This window comes from Nerophis lumbriciformis, linkage group LG23, assembly GCF_033978685.3.
Source record: "Nerophis lumbriciformis linkage group LG23, RoL_Nlum_v2.1, whole genome shotgun sequence".
Lineage (NCBI taxonomy): Eukaryota > Metazoa > Chordata > Actinopteri > Syngnathiformes > Syngnathidae > Nerophis > Nerophis lumbriciformis.
In genome coordinates this window covers 14923895-14944203 of record NC_084570.2, presented here as the reverse complement: position 1 = coordinate 14944203, position 20309 = coordinate 14923895, and the positions used below count along the sequence as shown (strand labels likewise).

The 20309-nt window shown below is 39.9% G+C and overlaps 1 protein-coding gene across 3 annotated transcripts; it reads left to right on the top strand.

The window, feature by feature from the left end:
* Nucleotides 1-2273: 2273 nt before the first annotated feature.
* LOC133622368 (MSL complex subunit 3-like) lies at nucleotides 2274-19376 on the top strand. 3 transcript variants are annotated; one of them, XM_061985018.2, is made up of 14 exons: nucleotides 2274-2590; nucleotides 4454-4536; nucleotides 4682-4777; nucleotides 4861-4955; nucleotides 5040-5137; nucleotides 7710-7835; nucleotides 8555-8712; nucleotides 8799-8957; nucleotides 9035-9258; nucleotides 10451-10540; nucleotides 12559-12668; nucleotides 12809-12908; nucleotides 13023-13107; nucleotides 18754-19376. In XM_061985018.2, the coding sequence occupies exons 1-14, from the start codon at nucleotides 2492-2494 to the stop codon at nucleotides 18851-18853; spliced, it is 1623 nt and encodes a 540-aa protein (XP_061841002.1). In that variant the 5' UTR covers nucleotides 2274-2491; the 3' UTR covers nucleotides 18854-19376. The 3 variants fall into 3 exon arrangements, with proteins under 3 accessions (XP_061841002.1, XP_061841003.1, XP_061841001.1); XM_061985017.2 differs by having other exon boundaries at nucleotides 2278-2590; nucleotides 7707-7835; XM_061985019.2 differs by lacking the exon at nucleotides 10451-10540 and having other exon boundaries at nucleotides 2277-2590; nucleotides 7707-7835.
* Nucleotides 19377-20309: the final 933 nt, after the last annotated feature.

Here is a 20309-nt window from a genome sequence, read left to right as displayed (position 1 = left end):
ATGGGGAACATATTCACCATTAATTAGTTGCTTATTAACATGCAAATTAGTAACATATTGGCTCTTAACTAGTCATTATTAAGTACTTATTAATGCAAGGTTATAACTCTCTAACCCTGGCCCTAACCCTAACCCTAACCAAATAACTCTAGACCAGTGGTTCTTAACCTTGTTGGAGGTACCGAACCCCATTAGTTTCATATGCGCATTCACCGAACCCTTCTTTAGTGAAAAATAAAATGTTTGTTTTTTTTCAAATTCAAGACAAAAATTATATGTTTTTGGTAACACTTTAGTATGGGGAACATATTCTAAGTAACAAAGACTTAATTTAAAGTTATTTGGTTAGGGTTAGGGTTAGAGCAGTGGTTCTTAACCTGGGTTCGATCGAATCCTAGGTGTTCGGTGAGTCGGCCTCAGGGGTTCGGTGAGTCGGCCTCAGGGGTTCGGCGGAGTCTCGGCCGCGGAGGTCACGACACACCAGACTCATCGTGTAAATAAAAACTTCTCCCTATCGGCGTATTATGAATATTTGAGTCCTGGGCATGACGTTAAAGTGCACCCGGCAGTGGAGGCTCCTCTACGGGGTCTTGGGGCACTAGGAGGTTAACCCCTTTACTACTGTTACCCCAGGTGGCCCTTGGCAAAGGCTTAGTACCTGACTGCCTCCTAGCCAGGGATACGGTGAAGACCTCAACGGCGGAGCAGGCGGAAGACGGTAGATTTAAGAACTACCACAACAGCTGCGTCTTGGACTCCATGCCACTGTACCCTGACCCGATTCTGTCAAGGATCGTGTGGTGACTGTCTGTGCACCAGTATCCGCACGTAAAACAAAGTCACGCACAGGCATCCTCCATAACGGGATACACCCCTCCCAGGAGGATCGTCATACTCATTCGAGTGACCGCCGATGATATTATGGATACCCCCAAAGACTGTTCCCTCTAATTTTCCAGCTGATTTGCAGGTGTGTAATTTGTTGTGAGTTTATGCACTGTGTTGGTTTTGTTCTTTGAACAAGGTGATGTTCATGCACGGTTCATTTTGTGTAAAAAAAACCCCATAACTTTGGCTTGAATTTGAAAAAAAAACCATTTTATTTTTCACTAAAGAAGGGTTCGGTGAATGCGCATATGAAACTGGTGGGGTTCGGTACCTCCAACAAGGTTAAGAACCACTTGGTTAGAGGGTTAGGGCAAGGGTTAGAGGGTTAGGGTTATAATAAGGCCATGCCGAATAAGGCATTAATAAGTACTTAATAATGACTAGTTAAGAGCCAATATGTTACTAATTTGCCTGTTAATAAGCAACTAATTGATGGTGAATATGTTCCCCATACTAAAATGTTACCATGTTTTTTTACAGGTGCACAAAATGAACCGTGCATGAACATCACCTTGTTCAAACAACAAAACCAACACAGTGCATACACTCACAACAAATGACACACCTGCAAATCAGTCTAACTTCTGCTGTTGCCGTATCCGTAACGCCGATAGGGAGAAGTTTTTATTTACACGATGTGTCTTGACCTCCGCCGAACCCCTGAGCCCGACTCACCGAACCCCTAGGGTTCGATTGAACCCAGGTTAAGAACCACTGCTCTAAATTAAGTCTTTGTTACTTAGAATATGTTCCCCTAGTGTCCAAAAACCTCTAAATTAAGTATTTGTTACTTAGAATATGTTCCCCATACTAAAGTGTTATCAAAAACATATAACTTTGTCTTGAATTTGAAAGAAAAGACAAAAAAAAAAAAGTATATTTTTCACTAAAGAAGGGTTCGGTGAATGCGCATATGAAACTGGTGGGGTTCGGTACCTCCAACAAGGTTAAGATAAGAACCACTGCTTTAGAGAGAATGCCATGTCATTTATGCTCACGCATCGCCATCTTTTGCTCAGTTGGTAGAACTGCATTAAGGTTACGGAACGGAAATGACGTATGGCCAGATAGAGGCCGAGGAGCTCACGGTCAAATGTGCTATCTACACTGTGTACTTGGTTCCTGAGAGCGCGAAGTTTCGCACTTAAGTGGTGTCCCAAATCTACTGTATTGTATTGCTGTTGCGCACTTACGAAAATAAGTGTCACAATACCTATCTACTTAATTATTGTCTTCTTCAACAAACTACAACCATTGGAGTTCGTCATTGTGTCGTATTTCTCAGTGAGGCACTCTTATGCACTCACAGTGTTAAGTGTAAGTATGGAAGTGCGCGATTTGAAACACACAGCCCAGGACCGGAAACCGGACAAACAAAAGCGGAAGTGACGAGTGTTGTGAACGCCATAGTGAACACGACCCATAGGCTACAACGCCATCCTTCTACGCCAGGATTTTTTTTTAATTTTTTTTATTAAAGGACATCCGACAGAGGGAGAAGAACCCCGCTTTACAGTACAATAGTGTTTTGAGGAAAGCGGCGGGCTGATAAATATGTTGCATTTTGGATTGATACCCCTCTCTCACACGTAGCCATGAACAAATGAATTCGCGGGGTATTAAATTTAAATTCCATAAAGGAGAACGAGTCTTCTGCTTCGAACCAGATCCAGCCAAGGCTAAAGTGTTGTATGACGCTAAGGTAACATAAGCCCTATCCATATTCATCTTAAAACAGTGACTTTATTGCAAAAAAAGCCTAATGAAGCACTAGTTTGTTGTCGCGTAAGACACTGTTTTTTACTTTAGTTAACGACTTCCGGTTAGCATATCTTGTGTACGACCCTGCTTTCACCCTGTAATGTTCTTATTTATTGTTCCTCTCTTTAGTACATTGGTCGTGTGAATCTATACATATGTAACGACCGTGTTTTTAAAATAAGACGTCCTAACGTGATTATTGTGATAATGCTTTGACAGCTTGCTAAGGCGTTAGCAATTGGCGTATGTAACCCAAATGATGTACAGTCGTGGTCAAAAGTTTACATACACTTGTGAAGGACATAATGTCATGGCTGTCTTAAGTTTCCAATCATTTCTACAACTCTTATTTGTTTGTGATAGAGTGATTGGAGCACATACTTGTTGGTCACAAAAAAACATTCATGAAGTTTGGTACATTTATGAATTTATTATGGGTCTACTGAAAATGTGACCAAATCGGCTGGGTCAAAAGTATAAATACAGCAATGTTAATATTTGGTTACATGTCCATTGGAAAGTTTCACTGCAATAAGGTGCTTTTGGTAGCCATCCACAAGCTTCTGGTTGAATTTTTGACCACTCCTCTTGACAAAATTGGTGCAGTTCAGCTAAATGTGTTGGTTTTCTGACATGTACTTGTTTCTTCAGCATTGTCCACAGGACTTTGGGAAGGCCATTCTAAAACATTAATTCTAGCCTGATTTAGCCATTCCTTTACCACTTTTGACGTTTGTTTGGGCTCATTGTCCTGTAGGAACACCCGACTGCGCCCAAGACCCAACCTACGGGCTGATGATTTTAGTTTGTCCTGAAGAATTTTAGGGTAATCCTCCTTTTTCATTGTCCCATTTAATCTCTCTAAAGAACCAGTTCCATTGGCAGCAAAACAGGCCCAGAGCATAATACTACCACCACCATGCTTGACGGTAGGATGCTGTTCCTGGGATTAAAGGCCTCACATTTTCTCCTCCAAACATATGTGGTCAGATTAAACAAAAATTGAGCTGTTTGGCCACAATACCCAGTAATATGTTTGGAGGAGAAAAGGTGAGGCCTTTAATCCCAGGAACACCACTCCTACTGTCAAGCATGGTGGTGGTAGTATTATGCTCAGGGCCTGTTTTGCTGCCAATGGAACTGGTGCTTTAAATGGGACAATGAAAAGGGAGGATTACCTCCAAATTCTTCAGGACAACCTAAAATCATCAGCCTGGAGGTTGGGTGTTGGGTGTTCCAACAGGACAATGACCGCAAACACACGTCAAAGGTGGTAAAGGAATGGCTAAATCAGGCTAGAATTAAGGTTTTAGAATGGCCTTCCCAAAGTCCTGACTTAAACATGTGGACAATGCTGAAGAAACAAGTCCCTGTCAGAAAACCAACACATTTAGCCGAATTGCACTAATTTTGTCAAGAGGAGTGGTCAAAAATTCAACCAGAAGCTTGTGGGTGGCTACCAAAAGCGCCTTATTGCAGTGAAACTTGCCAAGGGACATGCAACCAAATATTAACATTGCTGTATGTATACTTTTGACCCAGCAGATTTGGTCACATTTTCAGTAGACTCATAATAAATTCATAAAAGAGCCAAACTTCATGAATGTTTTTTGTGACCAACAAGTATGTGCTCCAATCACTCTATCACAAACAAATAAGAGTTGTAGAAATGATTGGAAACCCAAGACAGCCATGACATTATGTTCTTTACAAGTGTATGTCAACTTTTGACCACGACTGTATGTACACACAAATGATAGATCACTTAGCTAAGTCCATTGCATGTCTGCATGTGTCATTGCAGGTCCTTGATGTATTGATAGGGAAAGATGAACATGGGAGGCGAATCCCAAAGTACTTGATTCATTTCAACGGTTGGAGCAGAAGGTAACCAAGTTGCAGACCCTTATAAATAACATTGCATCGTTTACTATTGTGTTCACAGGTCAACAACACATGGCGTAGCCATCACTGTAGAACCACCATCAAACAGTTTAATGTTGTTTCTTTGTTTTTGAATGTGTCTTTGCAGCTGGGATCGCTGGGCGGCAGAAGATCATGTCCTAAGGGACACTGAGGAAAGCCGTAAATTGCAACGTAAACTGGCGCGTGAAGCTCTCGGTCGCATGTGAGTCGACGATATGGGTATTTCTAGTCTATCACCTGTGGGCGTATGAAAAATGAAGTGTGTATCTTGTTTTTGTATTGTAGGAAGAAAAAGGGATGGGCAAAGAGGCGTCGTCGTCATTCTGGTACTAAACCCTCTGTCAAGACTCTCCCTAAGGAGGATGACAGTGATGACACATGTGAGGAATCTCCTAATATCTCCTGTCCCTCGCTGCAATGAATATATATATATATTCATAGTCTTTTGCATATTCTGTCCACAGGCTTGATTTCATCTTCTGGCAGCAGCGAGGGCGAGGACTCTGAAGCGGACTCTTCGAATAGCGGGGACAGCGCCTTCTCGGAGAACGTCAACAAAATGGTGAATGATAATTTCAAAAAAGTGTTTATTTACTTTGAACAGTGAAGACAATTTACAATTGAAGTTGTTACCTCCATTATATGCAAATTAAAGTCTCCTTTAGGTATTTGCTTCGCAGAGGATTGCTCTTGTGCAAACATAATCTAAGCCAGAGGGCAGACTCTGCTGGACACTTCTAATTGTGCTTAATAAAAAAGTTTTTTTTTTTACTAGTGTGAGCATGGTACTCTCCCCTGCAATAAAATAACTTGACATAACTTAATTAAAAGTCAGATAAGTTCCAGGGTGGTATGATGAAAGGGATGTACAAGCAAGAAAAGGTGCAGAGCAGGCAGGGGTTCATCAAGTGATCTGGACTTACAAGTGTGCTTATAAGTAACATCCTTCATTTCATATGGTCGCACGTGTTTTTCAGATATTTTGGCCTAGAGTTTACAATTGTACTTGTTTGTAAAATATTAAAGGATCCTTATTGTCATACAAGCACGCATGAGATCAGGGCTACACGAGTTTGAGGAAAAATCCTAATCGTGATCCTTCCCTCCAAAATTGAGATTGATGATGTGATTTGATTTGCAATTTTTATATTTTTTGCATATAAAGCAGAAAATACTGGACACTGAGGAACTCTCTTTCTTGTGTAATAACACATCGGCTTGCTTCGGTATTCGCCGTAAGCTATTTACGGCAAGTGATAAGCCAGCGTCTACGTCAGCACCCAATTTGCTCTTGAGTTTGTAATGCACAACACAATGCAGTAGGACACCAATCTGTATTGACTGAAAAACAGGGTCGGTTATTAAATTTTAACCGACCCTGCCTTCTCCTTGTTTTTATTGGTCGTCTTCATAGTAATGAACTTTCCGGTACATTTTCTTACATTTTGATTCGCCGAAAGGTTTATCAATCACAAATACTGCCTCAGTTTGCACTCTGAAAACTTTACCGCGAAGGGCTGTCAAAAGAAAGACTTCATGTTAAACACTAAGGTGAGTGTAAAGTCAACCTTTTTAACTTCATCCTGTGCCATGTCTCCAGTAAATTAGTTATTTTAGTCTTTGTGAGTCCAAGGAAACTTCACTTTTATCTCCCGTTGGATCAACATCATTCGAGGATGGAGACAGGCAAGCTGTTAGCTTCAAGCTAACCAGCACCAGACCAGGCTCCTCCACCCCAAAAACATACTTTGCAGGTCAACAAACAGGGAAAATATGTGCCTTTTGAAGTGTTAATGTGCGAGGAGTGTTCAAAAGGAGTCTCTTGGAGAAGTGGCTGACAAGTTAGCAAGTGTCACTCGCATCGCTGACATCATCACCGTCATTGTTTTCTTTAGCAGAGATGCTGACTGTGCATCCTTATAAACGCGCATGCGTCGCCAGGCTCTGCTTTTTATCGTTAGACTTATCAGATTAAATGTTTTCTTTTCTATAGCAGGGGTGTCAAAAATGTGGCCCGGAGGCCATTTGCGGCTCGCAGCTAATGTTTTAAAGGCCCACGGCACATTCTAAAAATACTATTAAAATAAACAAAAGCATAACAAAATTGGAATAAAAAAGCTTCCAGGTGAAATTTACGGTAATTTAGAAAAAGTTGCAATGTTGACTAAAAAAACGAAGCTGTATTTTTTTCTTTAAAACTGTCTGCTCAAAACATACTGAATCAATATCAATTTTTCTATGAATTATTGACCTATCCAAGGCTCCGATTACTTCACATCAAATATTTCACTTGAAAAATATTTTTTGTGGAAGATTTTGCATATTTTGTGTTTGCCATAAAAAAAAAACATAGTTTTCTTTGACAAAGAGGGCAGAAAACAAACACACAAAAAACCAACATAAAATAAACCAACAACTTAGAATTGACGGATAGATCTGAAGTTGATGTAGACTAAATAAATAATGTTTGTATACCCTGGCACACACTTTGGACATCATAATTTCATGACCTAAGCAAAAAACTGTTTACACTTTTATACTGAAATAAATACACCTACAACTTATTAAATAAAAATATAGAAAAAACTACTGGCAGCGGTAAAGTTTAGATCCATGAAGGAAAGAAGAAAATGAATGAATGTTTATAACTGAAAAATGTACGTATGCATACAAATTTATTTTCTTTTGTATTATTATTTTTAATGAATTCAGTAACGTTTATGACAACCTTTTTCGAAAACACAATATAGAACGTGAGATATAACAGGATAATGCCTACATTTATCATTTGTTTTCAAAACGGTTACAAAAAAGTGGGAACCCAAAAATATACTGTGGCACCACATTTTTATGACTTGATGGGGGTGGGACCACATTTTGAACATTTCTAGTGCCAACACAGATATTTAGTGCCCAAGGTCACAGATTTTTAGTCCAATGAGTACCACAAGGACAATACATAATAATTTAAATATGATAGGCTATAAATAGTGTGGGATATGTATAACCTATACATGTTAATAGCAATACATTGAATGAAATAGAATAATAGAAAATAGGATAAATTGTGATCTGTATACAAAATAATGTAAAAAAAAAAAGACTGTAAATATGATATGTTTTTGTTGCAGAAGGTTGAGCCAGATATCAACATCAAGAGGGAGAATGAGGAGAAAATTGTCCACGTTGACATCAGTATACCGGACATCCTTAAGAAGAAACTAGAGGACGACTGCTTTTACATCAATAAAAGAAAGAAGGTATGTAAAGGTAATCTGGATTGCTGCAAAAATGTGTCAATGCATTCATTTTGCACCAAAATGAAGCACCGGCAGTTACATCTATTTTCGGACTGGTTACAACCGTGTACTTTGGCACTGTTGCTATTAAGGAACTGAGTTTCGTTACCACTCTTTACTGGTGACCACCATGGGGTCAAAGCTAAATGAAAGGGCCAACATTTGTATAAGGAAGGTGAGAAACACTCATGCATTCAAGAAATAACTCGTACGAAGGTGGCGTTCGTGTGTCTCTTCTTTCCACTCCTCTCTCTCTCTACTTATCGCCGTCTTCAAAAACATGTAGTTCCCTCTTTTCTGCATATGGAAGTATGATTATTCATAGAATGTGTTTTGTGTTGATAATGTGGAGTGTCTGGAACGGAATAATCGGTTGGACCTGATTTCTGTTAAAGTTTTCGTCGGACCTTTTACAACGGATTAATTCCGAGGCACCACTGTTATTGTGTTTTGGTTTCAAAAGGTGTGAAATTTATATGTTTATCTCAAGCCAAAAATGTAATTACATGTAATAATAAAACATGCAGAATTGTGTGCATTGCATAATAGCATCTATTATAATCTAATACTTTGTATCCTATTGACAAGTGTGTTGTATTTATGCTGTTGCGTGTTGAAATTTAAACTGGATCGTCTCTCATTCATTCCAGTCTTTTATGACCTCATATTTTCCTTTTTAGTTGGTGATGGTTCCTTGTCAGATGAATGTTGTGCACATCTTGGAGTCCTATGTGAAGCATTTTGCCATCAACAAGGCCTTCATGGCCAATGAGCGGTACAGGCGGCAACAGAATACGACACAGACCAGCAGCCCACAGCCTATCCCTCCAGAGAAGAAGTGAGTACTCTCAAGGTGTAAGGCTGTACAAAGCATTAGTAGTAAGTGGTGTAGTAAGTGGTGACACGGTTTTCTTTTAATTAAAGTGAGGAGTTGTGTAAGGAAATGGTGGATGGCCTGAGGATCACATTTGACTTCACTTTACCCATGATCCTCCTCTACCCGTGTGAGCAAGCTCAGTTCAAGAAGGTCAGCTCTTCTCGGCTTTTCTTGGCCATCAATGAAGAAAGCCCCTGCCCCAGCAAGTAAGTGCAATCGACTAAGCGCGTGCATACAGAGCTGCAGGATCGTTGTCATGTGAGGCTTTTTGTCGTCATTCAAGTGCCCAGCGAGAACGCAGTCCTAGCCCTGTGGGTCACAACCCTGCCACGCCTCAATCAACTGACAGCCAACCAGCTCTGAGTGACATTTCCGGTACCACGCCCACTGCCCCCACACCAAAGCGCCGCCGCCACCCTGACATGGACTGTATCTCATACCAGTCTCTCAGGCGCTCCACCAGGAACACGCCCGGAGGAGACCGCCCGGCTGAAGGGAGCAGCTGCGGTAAAGATATTTTAGTGATTTTAGAGTTAGCGTCCAGGCCTGGGCCGGTAACAAATTTTGCTGGATGTTTTATTGACCCATGAATTATTGCCATTAAACTATATTATTGCCATTTTTATATGAGATTAAATTAATGATAATACATCAAACACATGCAAGTATATCCTTTCAAATGCAATAAACTTGTATTTCTGGTATTTTAACATTGTAATTGGAATGAAAACGTTTAAATCTCCAAGTTAAGTAAAACAAACAAATGATAACAATACAATATACTTTGTCTGTTAGCAACATGTTGCACTTGAATAAAAATTACAACCAAAAGCAATAACATATCTTGAGGGGGTTGGGGGGGCCTTAAATACACACATCCATAAAAATAAATAAAATAGCTAAAGAAAGTATTGACAAACAAGGTTGCACTTTAATATTGAACATGTAGACAGAGGTTGTACATTAGTTAACTGACAAGTTCGGACTTTAAACAAAATTGAAAAGTAACAGTATAAACACTACAGTTAAACAGATGTATTAACAGGTCATATGCAAAACCAAATTACGTTTGGCATATTCCGAGTGAGGAACACCGACATGACATGACAACGTGGAAGCACTTTTTAAAAATGATAGTTTTATAACCGTATTGAATGTCAGCATGTCTTTGGAGATGTATTTAACCACACTTTCTGTGAGCACACACCATTTGGCACTGTTTTGTTTACACTGACCTGACTTGTTCACCAAATGCGAAGTGTTTACACATTCGGCAAACTGGCTTCTCAGTGTTTATAGGCTCATCTTGTGCCTAAGGTTTCAACTGAAATATTCCCATATTGGGTGGCATTTGATTTTGTGATCATTTTGTCCATGTTAGCTGCTACACGCTAACTAGTTGTACTCTGTGATGCTAGCGGGCCAGCTGCACAAAGAATCAAAGACACTTAATGAGGTCACAAAAATTCATCCCCTTCTTTACATTCCGCTATGATACAAACGCCTGTAACCGCGAAAAGCACCGAAAAACGTGAATGCTCTTGAAGTATGTACATGGCGATTTATTGACGCTGAAAAACTTACCGACTTGAATTTTCATTTATCGTCAGTTAATTGCTTTATCAAATATCGGCCCAGGTCTAGTAGCGTCTTTTGCACATTTTCCTCAAGTGATTGCTTTTTGTTTTGAATGACGCAGGTGGAGGCAGTGCCACGGTGTCGCCAAAGCTCAAACGCCGCTTGATCGACACCTCCTCCCAGTCAAAGTTCACCCTCAACCTCGACAGAAGTCAGGGTTCAAGTCTTTTTACAAAAAAATAACAATATTTTGCTCAATACAAATAGGGAAATTACTCTTTAAATTCAACAAAAACTATAAACCTTAAGAAGTTTTGTTTCTGAAACTAATAACATTACAGGTGGTCCTCGGGTTAAGAACAAGCTCTGCTCCTAAACTTTGATGTAAGTTGGACTTAAATTATAGCTAAATAAACACCTAAGTCACTCATAGTGTAAACAAAACAGAAAGGACATGGCCAACAATCACAAAGGCTGATCAACTCTGACTTATATTTAAGTTTTGTTCCCCCGGCTCATAGAGGCGGCTAGCACCTAACTGTGTATGTCCATACATGGTGTGGAGCTGTTCAAATAATTTAATAATCATCCCGATTGTTGCAAATGACCTGCTTTTTTTCCCTTGTGGACTATATAGAGCTAGGCTGAACATGTTACACACCGGGTAAAAGCTGAAGTAGATATGAAGGTATGCTAATCGCTAAACTAGCAGCTAATTTTGCTTGAAACAACACAAAAAATAAGTGCTTAGTAAACGTTAAAGGGGAACTGCACTTTTTTTTAGATGTTTGCTTATCGTTCACAATTCTTATGAGAGACAAGAACACATCTTTTGTTCACAACCTAATATTTTTGAACCTGAATATACTGAGGATGAACTACAGCTTATACCTGTAGAAGTGAGCATGAAGAGAGGGTGAAATGTTTTAGCAGATTGTAGCCATGAGAGTCAGGACCGGTATGTCTTGTTGTAAATGTGGAACATCAGCACAGATTGTTCTATCGCATCGTGTTGTGCATTATCAAAAGCCATTCAGCTGTTGACGCAGTTGCTATCTTGCCTCTTGCCATTGCTAGCTTACGGCTAATGCCGTCGCAAGGCGATGTGTTAGTACGCTAGCAAAACAGTCCCTCAGTGTTCGCTCTTACAATAACAATGTTGCTACAGCTTGGGTATTTTAAAGGTTATGGAACATAAATTAAGTATTGTTGGTGGGTTTTTAGATGCATTTTCAAAGTGATTTAGAGGCAGAAGGGATTGCTCCTATTAGCTGCATTGCTAGCCACATAGAACGAGCCAATTATTACAAGTTAGAATGCAAAAAAACCAAAAACTTTTGTCTTCTTGTTTCATAAGGATTGTGAACGTTGGGCAAAATTCCCCCAAAAAGTGCAGTTCCCCTCTAAGGTGTCTAGATAGAACTGTTACTGCAGGCAGTACGTATTATGTTGATATTGTTAAACTGCTAATAGCACTCACCATAATTGAATAAAAAATGTTAGTTAATACATGTGATTTTCACTGGGCAATCTTCACTCATTGATGATCGGAATCGGCAGCAAAAAAAAACAAAACAATTCCTTAATTGTATCCCTAAGGTTGTCTTGCACACTAGAAAAAGTGTTGCAAAGGAGGTAGAAATCCGCTTATTGTAGGAGGTTGTCTCAATAAAGAAGCTGCTTAGTTATCATGTCTAATTTCATAGTAGAATATCGTTTCACATGTCAAAGATACCATCTTTGACCTTAAAGAGGATTTCAGTGCATGGTTTGTTTGGCTTGGACCTTGCATGCAGCCACAGTTTGTCTGCACTGAGCATTTTCACTTAACTTTCGTTTCCTTTGTCCCTAAAAGAGTCCTCACGCCTGGGAGACGTAATAAAGAGTGAAACGTTTGCTAATAAGCGACACTATTGTTCCTTACTCAAGCACACAACACCGCTAGTTTTTGAGCCAGTCTCTTGTTCACGGAACAAACTTAAATATTTCAGTGATTTATTGGAGCTTTGTAAACCGAAGACCACCTGTGATATAAAACTAAGTTGATGTGATTTTAGTAATAACATGTATTAGCCCAATAGGTGCCACATTTCCACAGCACCCAATCCTGCAGATTAACTTTGGTCTCCTTTTTGAGGGCTTGTCAGTTCAATTAAGTTTGTCTTTTGTTTGCCCCACTTGTTCTATTTGAGATGAGCTCTAAAATAATCTCTTACCCTATCTATACAGAAACTCCAGTGCATAGCGGCTCATCTTCCCCATTGCCCTTGACACCAAGCAAAGAGAGAAGCGGACCTTTTCACGGCTTTGAGAGCCGACGAAACAACGAGCTCAATGAGGTGACAAACCAGTGTGTTGGTTTTCGTAGCTTGAAGAGACACAATGTGTCGCATAAGATTAAGAACACGATATTTGCAAACAACTTTCTATACTATTTGGTGTGACATGTAAGACGCGTTTCTTAAATTCTACCTTTCAGGTCCTGAGTTGGAAGCTGACCCCCGATAACTATCCTTTGAATGACCAGCCCCCTCCACCTTCCTACTTGTATGGAGTGCAGCATCTTCTACGTCTTTTTGGTTGGTTTGTCTTTTTTACAAAGTTGAATAAATCCATGCACCAGTTAATGGATTTCAGTTACTTAACTGACATGTTTATCTCGCTGCCCTCCATCTTGTCTCTCACTCATCCAGTAAAGCTTCCTGAGATCCTCGGAAAGATGCAGATTCCAGAAAGGAATCTTCGAGCCTTGGTCAAACATTTGGAACTCCTTCTCAGGTAACAGATTAATATTTGTTAAATATAATTACTAGGGATGCGCCGACTTCTGTAAATAAGTCCAATGCAGATCATTGCCATTAAATGCCGATCACAAAAGCTGAAAAGTGGAATCGTCCCGTATTTAGTAATTTAAGTACACGTCCCTTATCAATCTGTGGGACGCACTTTGTCCCTTATTACTGTGTAAATCAAAACAATCTTTGCATGACACGTAGCTTTTATATAGCATTTTATGGTAGCCCTTACCTGCTCCAGGACCAATGAGCTGACAGCACCCTTAGACATACTTGCCAACCTTGAGACCTTCGATTTCGAGAGGTGGGGGTTGGGGGGGCGGGGGCGTGGTTGGGGGCGTGGCTAAGAGGGGAGGAGTATATTTACAGCTAGAATTCACCAAGTCAAGTACCGGTATTTCATATACCGTATTTTCCGCACTATAAGGCGCACCGGATTATTAGCCGCACCTTCAATGAATTACATATTTCATAACTTTGTCCACCAATAAGCCGCCCCGGATTATAAGCCGCGCCTACGCTGCGCTAAAGGGAATGTCAAAAAAACAGTCAGATAGTTCAGTCAAACTTTAATAATATATTGAAAACCAGCGTTCTAACAACTCTGTCCCAAAATGTACGCAAATGTGCAATCACAAACATAGTAAAATTCAAAATGGTGTAGAGCAATAGCAACATAAAGTTGCTCGAACGTTAATGTCACAACACACAAAATAAACATAGCGCTCACCTTCTGAAGTTATTCTTCATTCGTAAATCCTTCGAATTCTTCGTCTTCGGTGTCCGAATTGAAAAGTTGCGCAAGCGTGGGATGCAAAATGGCCGGTTCCGTCTCGTAGAAGTCATCGGAGTCAGTGTCGCTGTTGTTGTCCAGTAGTTCTGTGAATCCTGCCTTCCGGAAAGCTCGGACCACAGTTGTGACCGAAATATCTGCCCAGGCATTTACGATCCACTGGCAAATGTTGGCATATGTCGTCCGGCGCTGTCTGCCCGTCTTAGTGAAGGTGTGTTCGCCTTCGGAGCTGTGTGAAAAAAGCCACCCGGCCTCTTCGCGTAAACTTCCCTTAACCACTCGCTCATCTTTTCTTCATCCATCCATCCCTTCGAGTTAGCTTTTATGATGACGCCGGCTGGAAAGGTCTCTTTTGGCAAGGTCTTCCTTTTGAATATCACCATGGGTGGAAGTTAGCATGGCAAGCTAGAACCACAGTGAAGGATGACTTCTCATTCCCTGTGGTGCGAATATTCACCGTACGTGCTCCCGTTCCACAGTGCGGTTCACAGGAATATCAGTTGCTGTGAAATACGGTAGTAATCCGTGTGCGGATGGAGAGATTGCGTCTTTTTATGAACCGGATCGCTTAGTAGGAGCCATTTTGTGGTCTTTACAGATGTAAACAGGAAATGAAACGTACGGTGATATCCGCGCGTTTTTTCTTCTTCTTCCGGGGGCGGGTGGTTGCTTACAGTAGAAGAAGAAGCGCTTCCTGTTCTATGGGGGCGGGTGCTTTCCTTGGCGGTTGCTTGCGTAGAAGAAGAAGCGCTTCCTGTTCTACCGGGAAAAAAGATGGCGGCTGTTTACCGAAGTTACGAGATCGAAACTTTATGAAAATGAATCGTAATAAAGCGCACCGGGTTATAAGGCGCACTGTCAGCTTTTGAGAAAAATTGTGGTTTTTAGGTGCGCCTTATAGTGCGGAAAATACGGTATATATATACAGTATATATATATATCTATATATATATATATATATATATATATATATATATATATATATATATATATATATATATATATATATATATATACCGGTAGATATATATATATATATATATATATATATACTGTGTACGGTATATATATATATGTATATATATATATATATATATATATATATAGCTAGAATTCACTGAAAGTGAAGTATTTTCTTATATATATATATATATATATATATATATATATAGATATATATCAAGAGGGACAGAGACAGCGCACAGTGCATGTGGATCACATGTTACCATGGCGAGAAAACATGGAGAGACTGCCAGTTATCTAGTCTCCACCAGTTGCAGAAAATGTGCCATCAGTACAACTGGACAGTGCTGTTTCAGTTCCATCACCAGGACCATCAGTGAGTCAGACACAAACTAGTCTCATCATTGAACCAGATTCAAGGGCTGCTGAGTTGCCATCATCAGAACCCAGATCACCCACAACAAAAACCCCACCAGTGATCCTCAGTTACCCAGAAAGGTTTCGAGTACCACCAAAAAAACTGAATCTCTGAAGACAGTATAAAAATCTGTGTTAAAGGTGTACAAATACTGTTTGTATAATAAGCATGTTATTGTTTACAAATGAGGGTTAAGAGTTCAGTACTAAAAAAAAAAAAGAATGTGGCTTAAGTACAGTTTTTTAATTGAGCTGCTGCATTTTTTGGTTGGGTTGTTTGGGTGATCTATGTTTGTCTGTTGCCATCTCCCGGTGATTGTTGGCTATAGCGTACTGGGGTTACTTTTTGGTTGGCCAACGATTTACGTGGTGTTGCGCACCTGAAGTCAAGTGTGTGAGTCTGTTCTGAAGTCTACAGTAAAGAGACGTACTTCATCACCTCGCCTGTTTATTGCCTCCAACTCAATATATTACAACAACATTGCTCCATGCAGACTCTCCAGGTCCGCATGGAGCTGGAGGGGGCGTGGCCTCCAGGTCCGCCTGAATTTCGGGAGATTTTCGGGAGAAAATTTGTCCCGGGAGGTTTTCGGGAGAGGCGCTGAATTTTGGGAGTTTCCCGGAAAATCCGGGAGGGTTGGCAAGTATGCTCTTAGATGTGTTCACAATTCGGCTCATCTCATTGCTTGAGGCACTGGCGTGAGCAACAAAGATGCCAGAAGAAAACAGACGAGAACACAAAAAGCATGGCTGACAGGGATGACGCCGAGATCGATGCTAGGCATACGAGTAACAACCTCAATAAGCTTTCTCCTCCGAGGGGAAAAAAACAAAAAGGCTGCAGAAATATAAATTTGACTGGGAAAAGGAAAATATGTGGCTGGAAAAGGTGATCAATTGTGTCTACACAGCGTACCGCGTTTTTTCTACTGCCAATGATGGTGTATTGTGTGACGTTAAACAGCATGCTTCTAGTAGTGGTCATAAAAATACCCGTTGGAAACCTTGACCGGTTTGTTGTCCAGCAGGCAACACCAACAACCAAACAGAAGTTAAGCAGAATATCAATACATTTCAGAATTACTTTATTTTGATATTTTAAAAGTTTGCATTAAACTTAAGTTGTAGGTAAACTATTCATATATGTCCAAAACATGCATTTAATTAAATTTAAGTTGTAGTCAAATAGTATTGTTTCACAAAAAAATGGCCAAACCAATCACCACGCTGGTAGGGGTGAAGACGATAAGTTTGGCCGGTGTCCTGAGAAAATGTGCTACCTGTAAAATGTTGCTTTCCAACGCTGCTGAGCGTAGACGCGTGTGCCCATTAACGTTAAAGTTTCCTCAAAGCAAATAACTATAGCAATTAAGGTAAAAAAAAAAAAAATGCTATATTGTGGTTATTTTTAGCATTATTTTATATACCAGGAAAAAAAACAAAAAAAAACAGTATAAACCTTAATTAACCTAAAATGCATGGCTGACAGAATGAATGTCAACAATAACAATTTTGACAAGATCATATATGAATAATAATAAAAACTACAAAAGCACTTGTCCCATTTTGGAAATTTTCTGAAAACTTAATCCAAATCTGTCCATTAGTTATGTTGCTAACTATCGGATTACGCAGCTGGTTGCATTTTTTTTATGAAGCAGCACATTTTTCGGAACACCGGTCCTGCCAACAAGGTGTCCCTTATTTTTTTCAGAGAGTTGGCAACCTTAGTTGACATTGTTAAACTGCCACAGCCCTCCCCATAAATAAACACGTGATCGATATTGGCCATTTTTACACATGGATGATTGGTATCGGAATTGGCGGCATAAAATCTTAATTGGAACACCTTTGCTAATTACTGTAGTGTTTCCAAGCCCATAATGTAAAGAGTCACAAAACATAATTAAAAGCTGTTGCAGCTCACAATACAAATGTGAAACTACCGTTCCTTGGCCGGGAGACCTTTTATAGTCGTATATACATTAATAATAATAATTAAAAATGTTTAATTATGATAAAGACTTGGTGGGCAGAAAGAGGCTTAAATCGCTTAAATGTTGAATGTTTACAATTTAGTCGATTTTAACCAGGATCTGTTTAATACTGAATTAGTTATTGTCACAAGTTGAAACTAGCAAAATCCATTCATTCATTCATTCATATGTCACAATAACAGGCTGCCCATCTATTTATTGAAAGGGAATGTAAAAAGCGACATATTTGAGAATCATCCGTAAAGCGAAAAAAGCTGTAAACATGACAAAAATGTCAAGGAGGTATAAGTAAATGAGAGCACGTTTGGTTCGTAGGGAGGGAGAGAGAGAGCATGTGTTAGTGGGAGGGAGATGAGTGGGTGTTACACAAGCGCGGGAGTCTAATCTTTAAATCCTCCCGAGCGATCTTCGGTTGAGCCGTTCCCAAACCTAAGGGATTTGGTCCTCAGTCTCTAATCAAACATACGCAGTACTGCATTCTGCCACCGCGCTGTGCTGTAGAGCGCTGCCTAAAACCTGCTGCCAATCGAGCATAAAGACGCTTCTTGTAACTGAGTCAAAGATAGCGCCGGTCCCCCGTTGAACAATAAAGATGAATGAACCAGACCGTTGAACGTGGTCTCAAAATAGCCAAAGGTTAAGCTGGCAGTAATGTGCAACATGAAAGGATTACACCTCGAGCATGTACTGTACCTCCTCATTTACTCAAATGTAGCATTGTCATGATGAGATAGTCGGTCGTCAAATTAAATGCTGTTCCGACACGCTTTGTGTGGCATTAGGGTCTCCTTGGCAAGACTCATCATTTTAGTGTCAAAAGATGCAGTTTGGGTTTTTTTCAGCTAAAATTAAACACAACAAATTACACATTTTCAGAGGAAGTTAAGACAGGAACATTAAATTCCTGTGAAAACAATGTTGTTATATTTTTGTTTCAGTGTTTCCAAGGCCTTGTTTGTGTTTGTCGATCCAGCCTCAGACCATTCGGTTTGTCGGTTGTCGTCAAAGCGTTCTTCAGTTCCTTTCTGATGAGTATAATTTGTTTGCATTGAGATTAGGAGGAACGGTGGAGTTAAGATGAGATGGCAAGATTTAGAGGATTTGGCCGAGTAGCGGATACTAAGAAGATTCCGGATTAGTTTTCCCCACAACTGATTAGATGGGAGGGAGGAGGGTTCGGGATAGGGTGGGTTCATGTTGACTACTGGTCTTTCTTCCACACAGTGTGTATATTACTCTTCTGCCGGTGGTATGGACATAGATGAGGGAGCTTTGTCTCTGATACATATATATCCAGAATGAAGGCGTTGGCTCTAGGATTTCTGTGGAATGAGACAAATGTTGAGGAAAACAGGACCAAAATGAATTAGAATGTTGCATTTGAGGTTTTTTTTATGTCCCATACAATATCTTCAAATACTTCGCTCATTATTCTTATCTCACCCCTCTCGTCATATAGGTTTCTGGCCGAGTTCCACGAGGATTTCTTTACCGAGTCTGCTTATGTGTCCGCATCCGAGGCTCACTATAACATGAAGCAACCAAGGCCTGTTTACTGAAGATGGCAGATGCTCTTTGCCCCTTCTGGTCTTCATACCAACATACCTTCTCAGCATGACATTGCATGTCTGTATTTTCCTTAGCCTCACTTTCTCCACTGCAATGTTAGATACTTTTTTGATCAACTAACTGCAGAAAGATAGTTACTATGTGCTTTATTTGGCATGCATGTCAAGCAGCGATGCTTCAGCATCGATCAATATCAGCAAAATTATTGGAGCATGCAAATGTCCCGTTACAAGCTTGCTTGTCCACACTCATCTTTAGAGTTGTATTTTGGACGTGTAGACAAAAACGACATAGCTTGAGTCTTGGCCGTGTGTCCTTTTTGAAGCTTTTTTTCTCTACTGTTGTCCTATCAAAGCGTTAGTTTGTTGACAGAAATGTTGCAAATTTCAAAAGCATTGGTCTTCGCTTTCTCACTGTCTGTTTTTGGAGGTATGTCTTGTGAACAAGTCTAACAGTCCGTCCGTGCAAATACATCTTACACATACAAACAAATTAAACTTTGTTTTACTTTTAGACCTGTCGTAAAATAATTTATTTCATTACTTTGGGTACCAGGATCATTTAATGAATTCATAAAATGTCTTTAGAAATTAGGAGGAAAAAAGATGATTGCAAAGCCAAATGTCCCTGTGTGGGAATAGTTCAGCTTCAAACCAAATGAGCAAGAAGAGGCCATCAACAAAGATGTACCAGAATGCCAAATGTGTTCGAAAGAGATGTCAACAAAAAATGCAATACACCAAACCACGTGACCTAGTTTTCTCAACTAGGCAAACATTTGCACTTAAAGTAGTTCAATATAAATTTAAGTGCAGTTTTGTTTGTCGAAATTTAATTAGCCATTTTATTTTATTGTTTTTGCTATGTCTGCTTTTATATAATAGTTTTGAAAGTGTTAAACGCCCCCAATGTGACGAGCAAAAGACAGGGTCTGTATTTTGGGTCGTGATTTTTATTCAGGTGCAATCTTTGCAAAGCACCAGTTTCCTTACCTGAAATTACTTGTAAAAGTTGCACTTAGAGGGGGAAACTGCAATTTTTTGGATGTTTTCCCATCATTCACAATCCAATGTGAGACAAAAACATAGTCTCTCTGTACATTGTAGATCATTAAAAACTGCTAGAACAAGGCGGCTAACAATGCAGGTTGTGGGATTAATTTATTTTGCCTACAAAGCGCTCGAAAATAGCATCCAAAAACTGCCAACAATACTCCATTTAGATGTGGCGACCTGCATATCCACCAAGCTATAGTGACATTATCATTGTAAAATCTAACACAGAGGAACTACTTTTCTGGCGCAGTGACACATCGCCTTGCTCATACTGCTCCTTTGACCACTATCAAATAGGCAGCTAATAGATAGTCCGATCTCTTAATAACGTTGGTTGCGACCTGCCATAGAATAAATAAGATGGAGCTTAAACGGCTGGTGTTGTATTTCC

Coding starts and splice junctions, on each gene's coding strand:
- LOC133622368 (XM_061985017.2), top strand. CDS start 2,492: ATGAATTCGCGGGGTATTAAATTTAAATTCCATAAAGGAGAACGAGTC. Junction 4,956..5,039: donor GGATGACAGTGATGACACAT/GTGAGGAATCTC, acceptor TTCTGTCCACAG/GCTTGATTTCATCTTCTGGC. Junction 5,138..7,706: donor CGGAGAACGTCAACAAAATG/GTGAATGATAAT, acceptor TTTTTGTTGCAG/AAGGTTGAGCCAGATATCAA.